General features: G+C 41.4%; 1 protein-coding gene across 3 annotated transcripts in view; it reads right to left on the bottom strand.

The window, feature by feature from the left end:
- Window positions 1-13,640, bottom strand: part of Pclo (piccolo presynaptic cytomatrix protein) — a 353,455-nt gene that overhangs the window by 45,578 nt on the left and 294,237 nt on the right. For all 3 annotated transcript variants that reach the window (XM_063237492.1, XM_063237501.1, XM_063237500.1), the window contains one exon: window positions 4,024-4,162. In XM_063237492.1, the coding sequence (XP_063093562.1) occupies window positions 4,024-4,162 (139 nt within the window). The remainder of the gene's footprint in view (window positions 1-4,023; window positions 4,163-13,640) is intronic.

Here is a 13,640-nt window from a genome sequence, read left to right as displayed (position 1 = left end):
CCAGAGATTCTCTTGGTGGAAGGAAAATACTGAATTAAAGAACATATGAGAATAATATTGAAACCCAAAAAGACATTTCCCAAAAGAAGAGGTATAAATGGTCAACAGATATATGCAAAAATGTTCATGTTGGCAGTTACCAGGGAAATGCAGATCAAAGCTACCACAAGTGCCACCTCACTGCAGTAAGAGCAGTGTGACAAGTGTCAGGGATGGTGGAGAAGAGAGAACCCTGTCCATGCCGGGTGGGAATGTAGCCATTCCCGCTGGCCATCGTGGGACACGGGACAGAGGTTCCTGAAAGATTAGAAGCAGAAGTACCATCTGATCTGGTGGTCCCACTGCAGGTCACTGAAATCAGCATGCTGAAGTCACCTTCACTGTGGCTCTATTCGCGATAGTCAGGAAATGGCGCATGAACCTTAGGGCCCACCAGCTGACAGGTGGATAAAGAAGACGTGGCAACACCCACTTCGGGGTACCTATGGGTCAGGCATAAGAAGGGTGAAATCGTGCCTTTCGTGACCACATGAATGGAATTAGGTAAACGTAAGCGAAGTCACTGCATGCTCTCTTGCTGTGATCTCACAGAGACAGAGAGTGGAGTGGTGGGGGCCAGCCTGAGGGAAGCAGCAGAGAGCTGGGGCGGCTGGCCAGGGGGCCCCAGTTATTGTTAGGTGGTAAGGTACAGCGCGCGACTATGGACTATCCATAAAGATAGGCGCAAATGATCTAGGGAGAAAGTATTCTGACTGTTCCGTCTTTACAAAAGAATGAAAACTGTTTGAGATTTGCTTGCCAGATACACTTTCTGGGGCCTGAACGCTAGACAAGGTATGCGGGTATCAAAATGTCATATGGTAGCCCATATGTGTCCATGCTTTTATGTTAATTAAAAATGAAAACTATTTATTTACCCAAATTATTGTAATAACTAGACTTGTAAGCCGCACTTAGTGACTGATTTGGAATTCTTCCTGTTTTCAGCTGTGTGAAGCCCACTAGCTTTTCCAGTCAGACCGCCAGGGTCCGCTCCTGGCTCCTGGCTCTGTTATTTCTAGCTGTGTGCCATCTAAGGCTAAGTACCTATAAGGTTAAGTACTTATAAGACTTTTCTCTGTAACAGCGTAGGGATAGCGATATTAGTTACCTTGGGATTATGAGAAAATCAACTGGCACGTCACACAAAGGTTTGAATTTCCTGTCTATGTATTTAGATAAGACATTCTTTAAAATGCAGTAAAAACTACTAACTGCTAAGAAGGAGGGTAGAACAAGAGAACATCTTGACGCTATTCTTTCTAAACAATAATTCGAACATAGCAAGATTCACGGACAATTAATTCGGATTTTCACAAAAACTCCTGGGTTGGGAGACCTGCTGAAAATGTAACTATGCTTATTTCTTAAGTCCCATTATACCTGATTTGAAAACTTCTATAAATATCCTTACCATTCTACCTCAGAGGAAATACTGAAACATTCTTGCGCATAATAAGAGGGACAGATGTAAATTTAGAAATCATTTTTAACTTGAAAATCATAGCACCATTTCATTAGGACAATTCAAGGTCAAAGATTTAAGCACAAATTTCAGTTAAGTGATTATGGAAGGGCTAATTTCATGCAAATTACCAAATTTCTAACATTTTGTGTGCATGCATATATGGTTTGCTTCTGGACATACCTCCTTGTGTGATCAACGCACAAACTTACAATTTACATAATTGCTTCATTGAAATTCAAGTAGTTAAGTTTGAAAAAGAACTCTTTTAATTTTTAGTAATTGTAATAAAAATAAATTTTTGGAGATTTTTAGAATTGCTTTAGTCTTTGATTCCATATTTTAACGATTTCTGTCCACAGTCTTTGGTTCTAATGGATAATGAATTGAAATTGAGCTACTTAGCCAAAACTCTTACTTTGAAGTTTACAAAAATCTTTCAGCACAGGGTAGCTAAGCAGGGTACCAAGGACATGAAACCGAGGGTCTGGTACAGCATGCAATTTTTCTGACTTCTTTGTAATCTTTAACTGAGAACATTTTGATTACACATTTTATAACATATAGTTTAATAAAGCACCAAACATTTACTGAATAACTATACCAGTGCCAGCAATAGTATGTTAGATATAACCATTGGGACATATAAAAATTCATAAATACCATTTCTTACATGTATCATACAATATTTTAATAGAGTGCATTTTCTTTTTGCTCTTTTGGCAGAGAAAAAAATCTTGTAGTCAATTTAGAGAGGCTTTGATTTACCAGAGAAATAAGAAAAAGGGGAAAAACCAAAATGCTATATGGTATGTATGCAAAAACTATTTAATTTCACTTTAGATGTTCAGATATTAAGGAAATAATATAATTAACTCTATGGAAGTTATAAATTTATCATCAGTGGTAAATTGTATATTCTGAAACATTCAAATAAATAGGAAGGACATAAATTTATCTGCAAAGCCTTTATAAGCTCATGGCATATTCACAGCTTAGAGAGAAATGGAATGGGTTTTCTGGAATCCTCTCACACTGGATCATCAAAGGCCAAAAACTAATGAGATCTGGTTAGTTTTAAGATTATATCCAACAATATAGAGAAAATTCTACTGAAGTTCACAGTTCAAAGTCTCAGAAAAAGCCCACAGTCTCAGAAAAAATACACAAAAATCCTCAGAGGCACAGCTGATAAAATAATAATTTGCTTCATTTAAGTTGGAAAAAATGTTCCTTGAGAGTTACAGCACACATACTGTAAAAATGGATTTTTCTCTGTTCTTTTACTTTTGTAAGTTGAATTCGCTATTGATAGTATTTTGGAAATCGAAAGGAAGTATTTATAAAAACTTTAGTAAACATTTATGTTAAATATTTATGAAAACTTTATTAATACAAAGAGAGCTCCCACCGCGTGGGCAGTTTTCACTCGGAGCTGGAGCAGAAGGACCCGTCACCAGCTCTGGCTGGGGTGGCCAGCTGGGTCACAGCAAGTGGTGTCTCTGTCTCAGTGACAGCGCTCAGCCTGCTCTCTTCACCCGGCCACACGCTAGCCAGCCGCACCGCTGTGCCCTCACAGCTCATCTACAGCTGGTGAATTTCTGGGTCATGTCGTCTGCGCATCACAAAATATTCTTTTGTGTTTTCATGTGTAAAAAAAGACTTTAACACAAAAGGCCCTTTTTAGCTCATAAGCCTTACAGAGCCAGGCAGCAGGCTGCCTTTGCCCTGGCCTAGAGTCTAGGACGTGGGTATCCTGGTGATGTTTCCAACCTACAAGACTCGCTTAATGGGCAGGAGCAGGAAAGATCTGGAAGTTCAGATATCAGAGCAGACGTAATCCACGTATTTCTCTGCAATGCTGCCACATTTTCCAACCAATATGACGCCACTATTCTAACATATCCTAACACAATCTGTTTTAGCTTTGATTTTTATTTGCAAAATGATATTCTTGAGCTGTAGCCTATCCTGAAAGGGCTTTCTATCAGGAGTACCCACCCAGGGACCTACATACTACTTAGTATTGATTCTAGAACATACGAAAATGCTTAAAAATCTTCTATTTTTATTATAGAGCAATCTATGGTTGAAATTTCCCTTTGACCAGCACAGTGAATCATCTGTTTTAAAGATGGAATGGGTCCTCGGGATGCCTCTCAGTTTCTCCTGATTCAGGGAAGTGAATCTATCTTTATTTCCAAAGACAGTAGTGCTTGGTTTGGTCACTGTGACCGAAACACTGGAGCACCATCACCGGGCTTTAGTCTGGCGTGCCTGAGTGCTCAGCAGTTCTCAAGTTAAATACAGACTGCACTGATGAAACTCAGGGAGCGAGGAGCCTTTGTCCTTCAGGTTAACTGGATTCACCCCTAATACTTCCAAGTAGCGTGTTTCTAAGGAGGCACAAACAGACCCGGTGACCAGAGCTGTGTAACCACTGACTTGCTTCCTGTGAAGTGCTGAGAATACCTTACTCCGGAGCCCTTAACCTTGCAGAAACAGACAGACCCACTTACATTCTGGGCATCGGGAACAGATTGGTGTCCCCGGCGGGGCCGCTGCCTTCGCTGTCCACGCTGTAGCCGCTGCCAAAGCTGCTGCCCGAGGAGCCGGTGGATGCCGAGCTGTCTGCAGGCCGCGGGTTGCTGGGCTTTGCTGCATGGTGCGGGAAGAGTCAACACCACAGTCACTAAGAGGCTTGCCCGGTGTCCGCATGCACCCTTACACACGTTCCCACTCAACGCTTAGGAGAAGGCTTTGCCAGGACCTCGCTGCTTCTCCACCCGGCCATCCTCTAGCTCCCTTAACCAGTGGTGAGTGCTAAGTGACTTCGCTTGTTGACTGGCCATTAAAGCAAGACCCCATTACTACCGGGAGAAACCACTTAGTTACTCGGACTGAGTTAATAGTACCAAATTATACTACAATCACGATTTTGTGTCTGGTGTTACAATGTGACATGGCTAACAACTAACAATTTGGACTGTTTCACTGAGAGGAGAAATTAGGGATATTTTGGTAGCTAAACTAGAATAAGAGAAACTGCTGAATTAGTTTCCATATTAATAACTAGTCACTGTGTGTGTGATTTCCTCAGAAGTAAAGATACCAAATCGAAGTAATTTCCAGAAATGACAATTTTGTGCTTATCTGTGTGGGACTCTCCCTCCAACACCCGTTGGAGATTTTTCAAATTACAGAGGCTTGTTTCTCTTAGGCATTCCATAATGCTTGATTCTTATTTCAAACATTTTTAAGTTTGAGTTTTGGATTATGAATCCATATTCCCATGTGCCTAATTTGAAACATAAGATTGACTCCAGTTAGGAATTGGGGGTGCAGTCCTCAAGCTGGCAGGGTTCTGGATTTCTGAGGAAATGTCCCTGGAAAAGAAGGGAGAGAAGGCAGCTCTGCCCCCTATTTTGTGGAAGAGAAGTTTTCTAGCAGATTTTTTAAATTGTTGAGTTCTGTCTTCTTCCAGGGAGCACGAGCTTCAGTCACCTGGACCTTATGGTGAGCCCCGTGGACCCTGCAGTGGTGTGAGTCACTGCCACCCATGGCAGTGGGGCCGGCAGCGCCTTCTCCTGGGATGGATCTGGGAGCACCCGGACACACCTTTCTTCCTCTTGTGATGGGGTTCCTCCTAGCCCACCCCTTAGCCCACCCCATTTTTCTTCAGGGCTTCTGCAAGCCGGTGTCTGAGCTTAGTCCCTGACAGTGAATATCTCTCTGCTAAGTCCAGATGTCTGCTGAGTCTGGACCACAGAACTACTGAGAATCCCTTTCCTCCATGAGTACTTAGACGTCTCTTGGTCACCAAATGGTTCACACCACTGAAGGAAGAACTAATAACCATTTCATGATCTAAAATAGCAATGCATTTCTTAAAGAAATATGTAAGAACTCGGAGATTCCTAATCGGGGCAAATTTTGACTCATAGCCAAGAGAACAGGAAAAATGTGGGCGCTTTTTGGGAAGCCACTGAGAACAGGCCCGTATGGAGAGGCAGGACCAAGTCCTGTGAGGGATTCAGTTTTCCCACCTTCCGTTTGTGTTTCCAAGTTGGGAACACGTGCTTAGCAAAGGTGTATTTAGTCACCAGTGAACTAACCACTAATTATACACAGGACTAGAGTCATGGAAAGAGCAGTTATGACATCTGTTCATTATTTCTTCAAAAGCGTATGTAGAAATCTCAGGTGGTATATTTAGTATTAAAGGACACACATTTTAAAAGAATACTTTAAAAAATATAAAGATAATATCACTGCATATAAAATTATAAACATGTATAGAGTAAATTAAACTACATAATCAGCCATATAATAGATTAGTAAACTGACTATAAACAAGGAAATCTGTTATGTTTTTTGGTTGGCATCGTATAAACAAGCCAGGTACACTGTTAACATTATGTAGTACTGTATTGAATGGAAAACATTAATTTCATCAACTAAACAATCTCAGTATACTATTTTCAAAGACAACCTTTAATAAACATTAATTTAGTCACTTTATCTTTACTCAATTAAGCAGTGTTATCCATGAGCAAACTCATAAATGCATGGGAGTAACTATTATAGAAAGAATATCTTAGTATTTACATTTCAAAAGTTTTCTAGCTTTTCTTTCATCCAGGGTAGTTTGTACCTGATTCTATTTCTAGCTTTAATCTCCTTTTGAGAAATTTGAGAAACATACATAGACGGTAAAGCAGCATAATCAGAAGAAAGAAAGGATGCCAGGAAGTTATTAAGGGAAGCTTTTGTTTTGTTTAGCGTTTCTCTATCTCCTTGAACAGAAATCTCATTTAGAAGGCCTAAATCCAAATTTTCACTATTTTAAATGCAAACAAATAGTTTAGAATAAATATAAAAAGAAAGCCAAATCCAGGGACACATCATGGAACAAACCTAAGTGGATCGTGCATCTCAGCAAAACAGGATTCCATCTAATGCTGAAATTAGTGTGGACTCAGATGACTAATTTAAATGAACATACATGCTTGACATTATCAGAAGAAAACATCTGGTGCCTGATTCATTCTTGGATTCTTAACCTCATATGTAAGTGCAGTGTAGAGATAGTTGGCTTTCGTGACTTTCTGAAAATCAAGTTAACATGAAGAATGGGACTTCACCCTTTTACTAGGCGGCCCCTAATTAAAATAGCAAAAATGCCCCCCAATGTGAGAATGGAGAGTTTCTGGTAAGGTGGTGCTCAAAGTCCAACTGCTTTAATGGTTCTTTTTCAGAAACTAGAAACAACCCATGCACTTTCTAATTTCTTTTTTGAAATATATCCCCAACACCAAAACATCAGTTGAGAAAAATCCACATTACTACAAAATTTTTAATGCATCCAATGCTATTCAGATTTAATAGAGAGGCAGGACCTTGCATAATTCAGAGACACGCGAGGATTTCAGCTAGTTCTTTAGTTTGCCTCTCACGGTTGGTTATAGGTCTGCTTTTCACCTCAGGGCTGTGGTCAAGAAATAGTCAATGAATAAATAAACACAAACATCCATCGGAAATATTCTCTCCCTACACCAGCACCAAGACATCAGAATGGTTTGGTAGATAGCATTTCACTTCTGAATCCAACTATGAGTTTTAAAAATCTCTAATCAAGCCACTTGACACAGCCAGGTTTATTCCCCCTCATGTTCTTTGCCAAAGGAACTTTGGTGAATCAATTTTTTTGTAGATTTCAAAATAAAAAATGTGCTACCATATAGAAAAGTATGATCACTAGCTAGGAGTTTTTTTTTTTTTTTTTTTAATAATCCTGATCTCCTCAAAAAACCTGATGTGAATGAAAAAAACCATTGAATGAAAATGCACTAAATACCAGAAAGTATAGTTTTACAAAATTCAAAGAAGTTCATAACAAGCCAAAACTATGAAACATGCATGTGTGTTTAGATTGGGGCAACAGAGAAAAGACTAGGGATCTAACACTGCAGCCGAGCCAAACCCTGAGAAATGCTGGAATCTGGGCTTCTTGCTGTCTTGACAGAGAGACTTGGTGAGCTTCAGGCTTACTTAAGCGTAGTCTGTCTATATTTCCTGACAGAAGTACTTGAAAACATTAAAACTAAATAGGGTGTGCTGTAATTGCGTGACCTCAAAATTAATGATCTAAAAAGTTCCGCTTCCGCTCCATTGTTCCAATCCCCATCAGTTTGGGAAGCAAACACCCACTGTGCAGGGAAGCACTGTGCCTGTGTCTACCGCACAGGAAAAAATGACAATTTCACAGAAATTGAGGATTTTAAAGACAGCGAGGTGCAGTCTGCAGCCGAGTCCTGAGAAGTGCATGACTCTCTTTCTGAGGTGCTCATGGGGTTCTCAAGGAAGAGCAGATGGGAGGGACATAGAGTGGGTACACCTGTGGCCATGACAGCTCCCAGGCACCTGAGGGTGTCCTCAGCTGGGACCGGGTACCAAGGGTGCATGTTGGGCCAGCGAGTTTAATCTCCTGTGAAGCGAGTTGATCTGTCCTAAGTCATCCTCAGATGGCTTTGCCGGCCGGTGAGACTGCTGGATTACTTCCCATGAGGCAACTCCCTGCATTACAGCTGGAGGCTTCTGCTGCAATCTGTCTTCAGGCGGTGGCTCCCTTGGGTTCCTCCCTTTTCCTAGTGCGCTAAACACGCAGTATCTGTCACTGTGCCCACCCCAAGAGGGTAGCACCGTGCTCAGAGCCCAGAGACCTCAGGCAGCCAAGTGAAATCGTAAAATCACACCCTCCCTGCCACACAACCAGGATTCTGCTTCAGCAGAAAGAAGCCCGGCCGAGATTGAAGGGCTGGTCCAGTCCAGGTTGCACACTCATCAGGAGAGGAAGAGGGCCTGCACTGGGCTCACACCGTGGCTCACACTGAAAGGAGAGGTCCCGTGCTCCAGACCTGCCAGTGTGTCCCCTGTCCCCCGGGAGCTGGTAACACCCCCTGGGGTACTGTGATGTTCTAGGGATGGCTGCTGGGCTGACACAGCCTCATATTTATAGACAGAGTCTGCAGGATTTTAAGATCATGTGAAATTACAAGAACCTCATCAGTGTCTTCACTCACAAAGTTAAAGGGTTTAGCTGAAATAGCACCGAGCTGATTCAGACATCGCGTGTGTAGCGAACACGTTTTTTTTCTTTAGCTGGGGTTAACTTCGACTTAGCTTGCATTTATCTTAAGAACCTTTTCTACCTCTCTCCCTCTGCTTTCCCTTCCTCGCTCCCTCTCTCCCTTCCTTGTTTATCACCTTTGTTTCTTCCATTTTCTCCTCCTTCCTTTTTCCCCTCTTACGGTCTCATTCTGTCTGAATCTCATCTGTTACCTCTATTATCTTTGGTATTTTGTTGAGGGGGTTTTGCAGTTATTTCACTTTAAAACTTCTTTCGAATGTGGATTTAAAAATCTTGATAAAGCTCTTAATCCTGTTAACACTTTTACTTGCCAGGCACATCTACCTTATGACTGAGGGTTACAAGACATTTGAATGAATAATGAACCTGTGTTTCTTTCATGCCACCACTGGAATTTACTCTTTTGTTCTTGTAGGTAATACAAATTGAACTGAAGGTCTTTGAACTCAGGTACATTCCTACACTCCTACGCCACCCTACTTGCCTGGAATTTATTTTCTTAATTTCTACTTAAAATGTCTTAATCAAATTTAAATTCCAAAGTGACCAACAGAATCAATATGTTTTCTCTTAAATTTTGTCTAGTTACATTTTTGTATATTTCCTATAATAATTAATGACTAGTAATTTAAGAAGATGGTCGCATTTTAAAAGTACTTTAGAAATTTGTTTTTCTGAATCTGCATCAGTATATTATCATTTCAGAAAAATAAAAGAGGGCACTAGGAAAATGGCACAGATAGCTTGAAAAGAGCTCTCTGTCAGGACTGTTCATACACTCCCAAGTTACAAGTTTTCTGAAATAAAAGTACGAGAAATCCTAAGAAATGCAAAGTTACAGTCATTTTTCCCCTTAGAAATCAGGAGACAGTCCTCAAAACATCCCCTGTTCGCACAGTGTCTCCTGAGGAGAACTGTCACCAGCACCCGGTCTGTCATCCCATTTATGATGGCCCAAGAAACCTGCTCATGCCTTCCTTGTGTTCCTGTCCCCCAGTTTCATACCCCCCGGCCTGGTGACCAATGCTTTCAAGACACCTTCAAGAACAATTCAATGTTTTATAAAATGGTATCAGGAATTTGCAGGTGTTTCCTATGTTAATCATTCATTCTGTAATTAAAGAGCAGAGATCCTAGTTAGGGACAATGATCATAGGGAACAGAAGTAATCGTATAAAACATCAGCAGAACAAGAGTTATTTTTATTGGGGGCTGGGGATTTAGCTCAGCGGCATAAGCGCCTGCCTTGCAAGCAGGCAGTCATGAGTTTGATCCCTGGTACCGATAAAAATGAAAAAGACAAAAAAAAAAAAAAAAAGAGTTATTTTTATTAATACTCTGTTTCTGGTAGAGGAGATTGCTTTTAAATGCAAAAGCATTATATTATAATGCTGGCATTTATCTTTTTTGCATTGTTTTTGCATCTATCTTATAACTTCCTTTTAAGTGTGTCTTCCTTTTTTGAGATGTTTTTGGCTCAGAATTAATTTTGGAAAAAATCGCGATATAGTATAAGTAAGTACCAAAATGTCATAGTGTATGATAAAAGAAAATTTGAGTAAGACATTATCCTAAGTGAAAATTAAGAAAGTACTTTTACTTTCTATTAATATATTTAGGCTCTAATTTTAGTTATGGTCAAATAAATAGAATGTGAAAATCTTTGTCTTTAAAAATTCATTCTGTGAAAGTCCTTTGTGAAAGAAATAATACTTTGGAGCTACATCACCTGGGCCTGGGGCACATGCCCATTATTCTTACACTCAGGGAGGCTTAGGCAAGAGGATATCAGCTTGAATCCCAATCTGGGTAAACTGGACATCTTAGCAAGACCCTGTTTCTCAAAATAAATAAAGAGCTGGGGATGAAGCTCAGTGTCCTGGGTTCAATCTCAGTACAAAAGAAAGAAAAGAAAAGCAAGCAAGCTACGTCAGTTTTCCAGGGCAGCTCTTCATGTTTTGGCGCTCGTGTCTCTCGCTTGCCATCTGCTCAAAGGGGAGCCTGCCGAGCCTCAGCTGCAGAGTCATTCCAGACGCAGGCGTTTTTGAAGAATTTTTCTCACATAACCCTGACACTGTCCTAAGTTAGAGCATGACTGTTTTGGATGATAATGAATGATAAGGATGCTGTGTTTAATGTGAAATTCAAATAGTTTGGCATAAAACTCTGCATGAAGAAAGCAAGTTGAGCACATTTCAGTGAAAATGAGTGGTGAGTGAGGCAGCGGACGCCCAGGGCTCTCGCTGACGATTCGCAGCTTCACAAGTGCCCGGTCGCGAACCTCGCCCTGGCGGGGCACGCGTGACCCGAGGGCACCAAGCAGACCCACCACCTCCTTTCCCTCCTGGCATCCATAGCTGAGAGAAAACGAGAGCCAGACTAAGACAGATTTCATTAGTTCTGTCCCAGACATCTGCAAACGCCCAAGGTTCGGCTGAATATAAACCAAAGTCAGAGCTGGTTTGCGTTTCTTTCTCTGTCTCAGCTGAAGGCAGACTGAACACGCTTTCCTCATACTTTTCATCCCCCCAGAGACCTTGCACTTGGTTACTCAGTCAGTACTGCACTGGTGGGAGAGCCCAGGGACACTGACATTGTCTGTTTGTCCGTTGCAATGTCACCGCCAACCTGAGGAACATCTGGTACGTAATATTCACTCAGAAAACGGAACAAATGTAGGGAAGAATGTGAACAAATGAAGAACCAATAAGGGAATTCCTCTAATGTTTTCCCTAAGGAATGAACTCCTGCTTGCAGACTCTTTCAAGATTTAAAAACTCACTAAGTTTATCTGAAAGAAAAGATCGAAGTTCAGCAAGAAGTAAGACGCAGGCCAAGTCCATACTTTAGCTCTGTGCTTGCTTAGGCAAGTATATAGTGCAGGAGAAAAGCAAGGTGTATGAACCACCGTCCTTCCAGGAGAGCCTTCCTTCAAGGAGAGAACAAAGGAAAAGTCTCCCTCTGTCTGACCCTACGTCCTTCCCTCTGCTGGGAGAGACTCGGCAGAAGCTAAGATGCAACTGAACAGGCAGAAACAAGTCTTGAATACGGATGTCAGATTAGAATTTCATGTAAATCATGTCAATAAAAGATTCTAAGTTTTCCAGACAAAACTGAAGATTGTCCCCTGCCTTCCTTAATTATCGCTGACATTAACCGAGAAAGGAGAGGAGCCATTCTGAAATGCAGCAGCAGAGATTTAGAGGCCACTATGGTGTGTGCCTCTTGGCAGAAAGCCTTCCTTGTCTGGTCTATTGTAAAAATGACAAACACCAGCCTGATGGATCTTAGACATCTGTTCTTCTGGTCTTTTATGAGCCTTACAGTGTATTCAGTAATCCAGAGAAATGTATTTTAGGTCAGTTCTATCTATTGACATTGATCTTATGCAAAATTAAGTGAAAGCACATGATCAGTTAGCCGTGAAACAGATGGCCTCCCGTGTCTTGTGTAGCTACTGGGAAGCTTCAGTGCACACCTGAGAACAAACACGAAGCACTTGATTACACGGACCCCACAATTGGCTCCCAGGACCTTACGGCTCAGGTACCTCACCCTCAGAGTTACCGGGCCAGGTCTGCTGGGATGGAGCAAAGGGCTGCCGGCCACAGAAGCCGGGGACAGCAGCAGCCTCTGCGACTGCCACCCGAGCCACTATCTACATCAGGATCGCTGCGGGGGTCCTTTCTTTCTCAATTTTGCTTTTTTGTACTGAAAATATACCAACTAGCTCTAAGCTTCTTCAGTGCATCCTTCACCTAGAGTTTCTAATTCTCTGAGTGTTTGGTGTCTGTGAAAAGTTATATGCAGCACGGAAATTGCTGGTCTATTCTGCCTTTGCCCAAAATGAAATAAAACAAAACTATCTGATAACTCAAGGAACCCAAAGTAAATAGCGGGAATTGGCAAGCTATAAAATAATCTGATCAGTTTCCCAAAGGGGTTGTTTCTATGTGAGATCTTTTTAATATTCTTGCGTATCAGTAGTTGGTGAAGCCACAGCAGAGACTTAGTAGTTACTGAGCTCACTATGTATTTTAGCAGTGAGAATGTTTCTGAAACAAAACAATATTAAAACTACATCGGCTGCAAGTAGAAAAATGCGAATTAAATAGTTGTGAACAAGTTCATTTTCTCTATTTATCTGCTCATTTTTAGATACACTGTTAAATACCAAGCTCTTTTTACGTGAACCGTCAGATAGAAATGAATAGTGACCTATGAAACTTCAACTTTGTGGTTTTGAATTTTAAATGTTCTACTGGGGAGAAGCAAATTTTGTTTCTATGCTGGTTAAAAATAAACATGGCAAATTTTTTCTTCTTTCTTGTATGTTAGGATCCTCATGGATCCCTTAAAAATAGGGATCCATGCGCCTGATATTAACAAGCATTATTCCTTAAAATGTATCTGCCTTGTGAGATTAGCTATAAAATTATCATTTGTTCTGTGCAAATTATTAAGTTCATAATTGACTGTACCTTGCAGTATCTTTTAACACACTAAATTGCAAAGCTGTGATTATAGCTGTCCTTTCTGCACACACGTCTAAAGCACTCCACTTCTGAATCAAAACCCTCTTTCTGATTTAGAATGTTTTGTTTTAAAATCCCTAAGTATTCTTGGCTTCTTGGTGATTGCTTACACATTTGCACACCCAGCACTAGTAATAAAACATCACATCTTCACAGCACAGCTCAGCGCCGTGGAGGTTCGCTCCATCCCAGTTACACCTGCACGACTCTGCCTTGGTCACCTGCGTCACGGACAAGGGGTGAGATGTCCTCGTTTCACAGAACGTGTGTGACCCATGGGGACAAAAAGCAGAAAACAAGAAGCACTCACAGACAGTTGGAGCCAGAGGACGGCGACCTTGCGGAGCAGCCAAAGCTGTGCTGCCCGCCCTGCCTCTGCGCTCGCTCTGACCTGATGGGGAGCCACCTGCCCACACTGCTCCCCGCTGTGCCATGGCGCCCTGCGTCTCCC

The sequence above is a fragment of the Cavia porcellus genome, unplaced genomic scaffold, assembly GCF_034190915.1.
Source record: "Cavia porcellus strain 051 isolate PalLab524CR breed Dunkin Hartley unplaced genomic scaffold, mCavPor4.1 scaffold_2, whole genome shotgun sequence".
NCBI classification, from domain to species: domain Eukaryota; kingdom Metazoa; phylum Chordata; class Mammalia; order Rodentia; family Caviidae; genus Cavia; species Cavia porcellus.
This window is presented reverse-complemented; position numbering and strand designations above follow the sequence as displayed.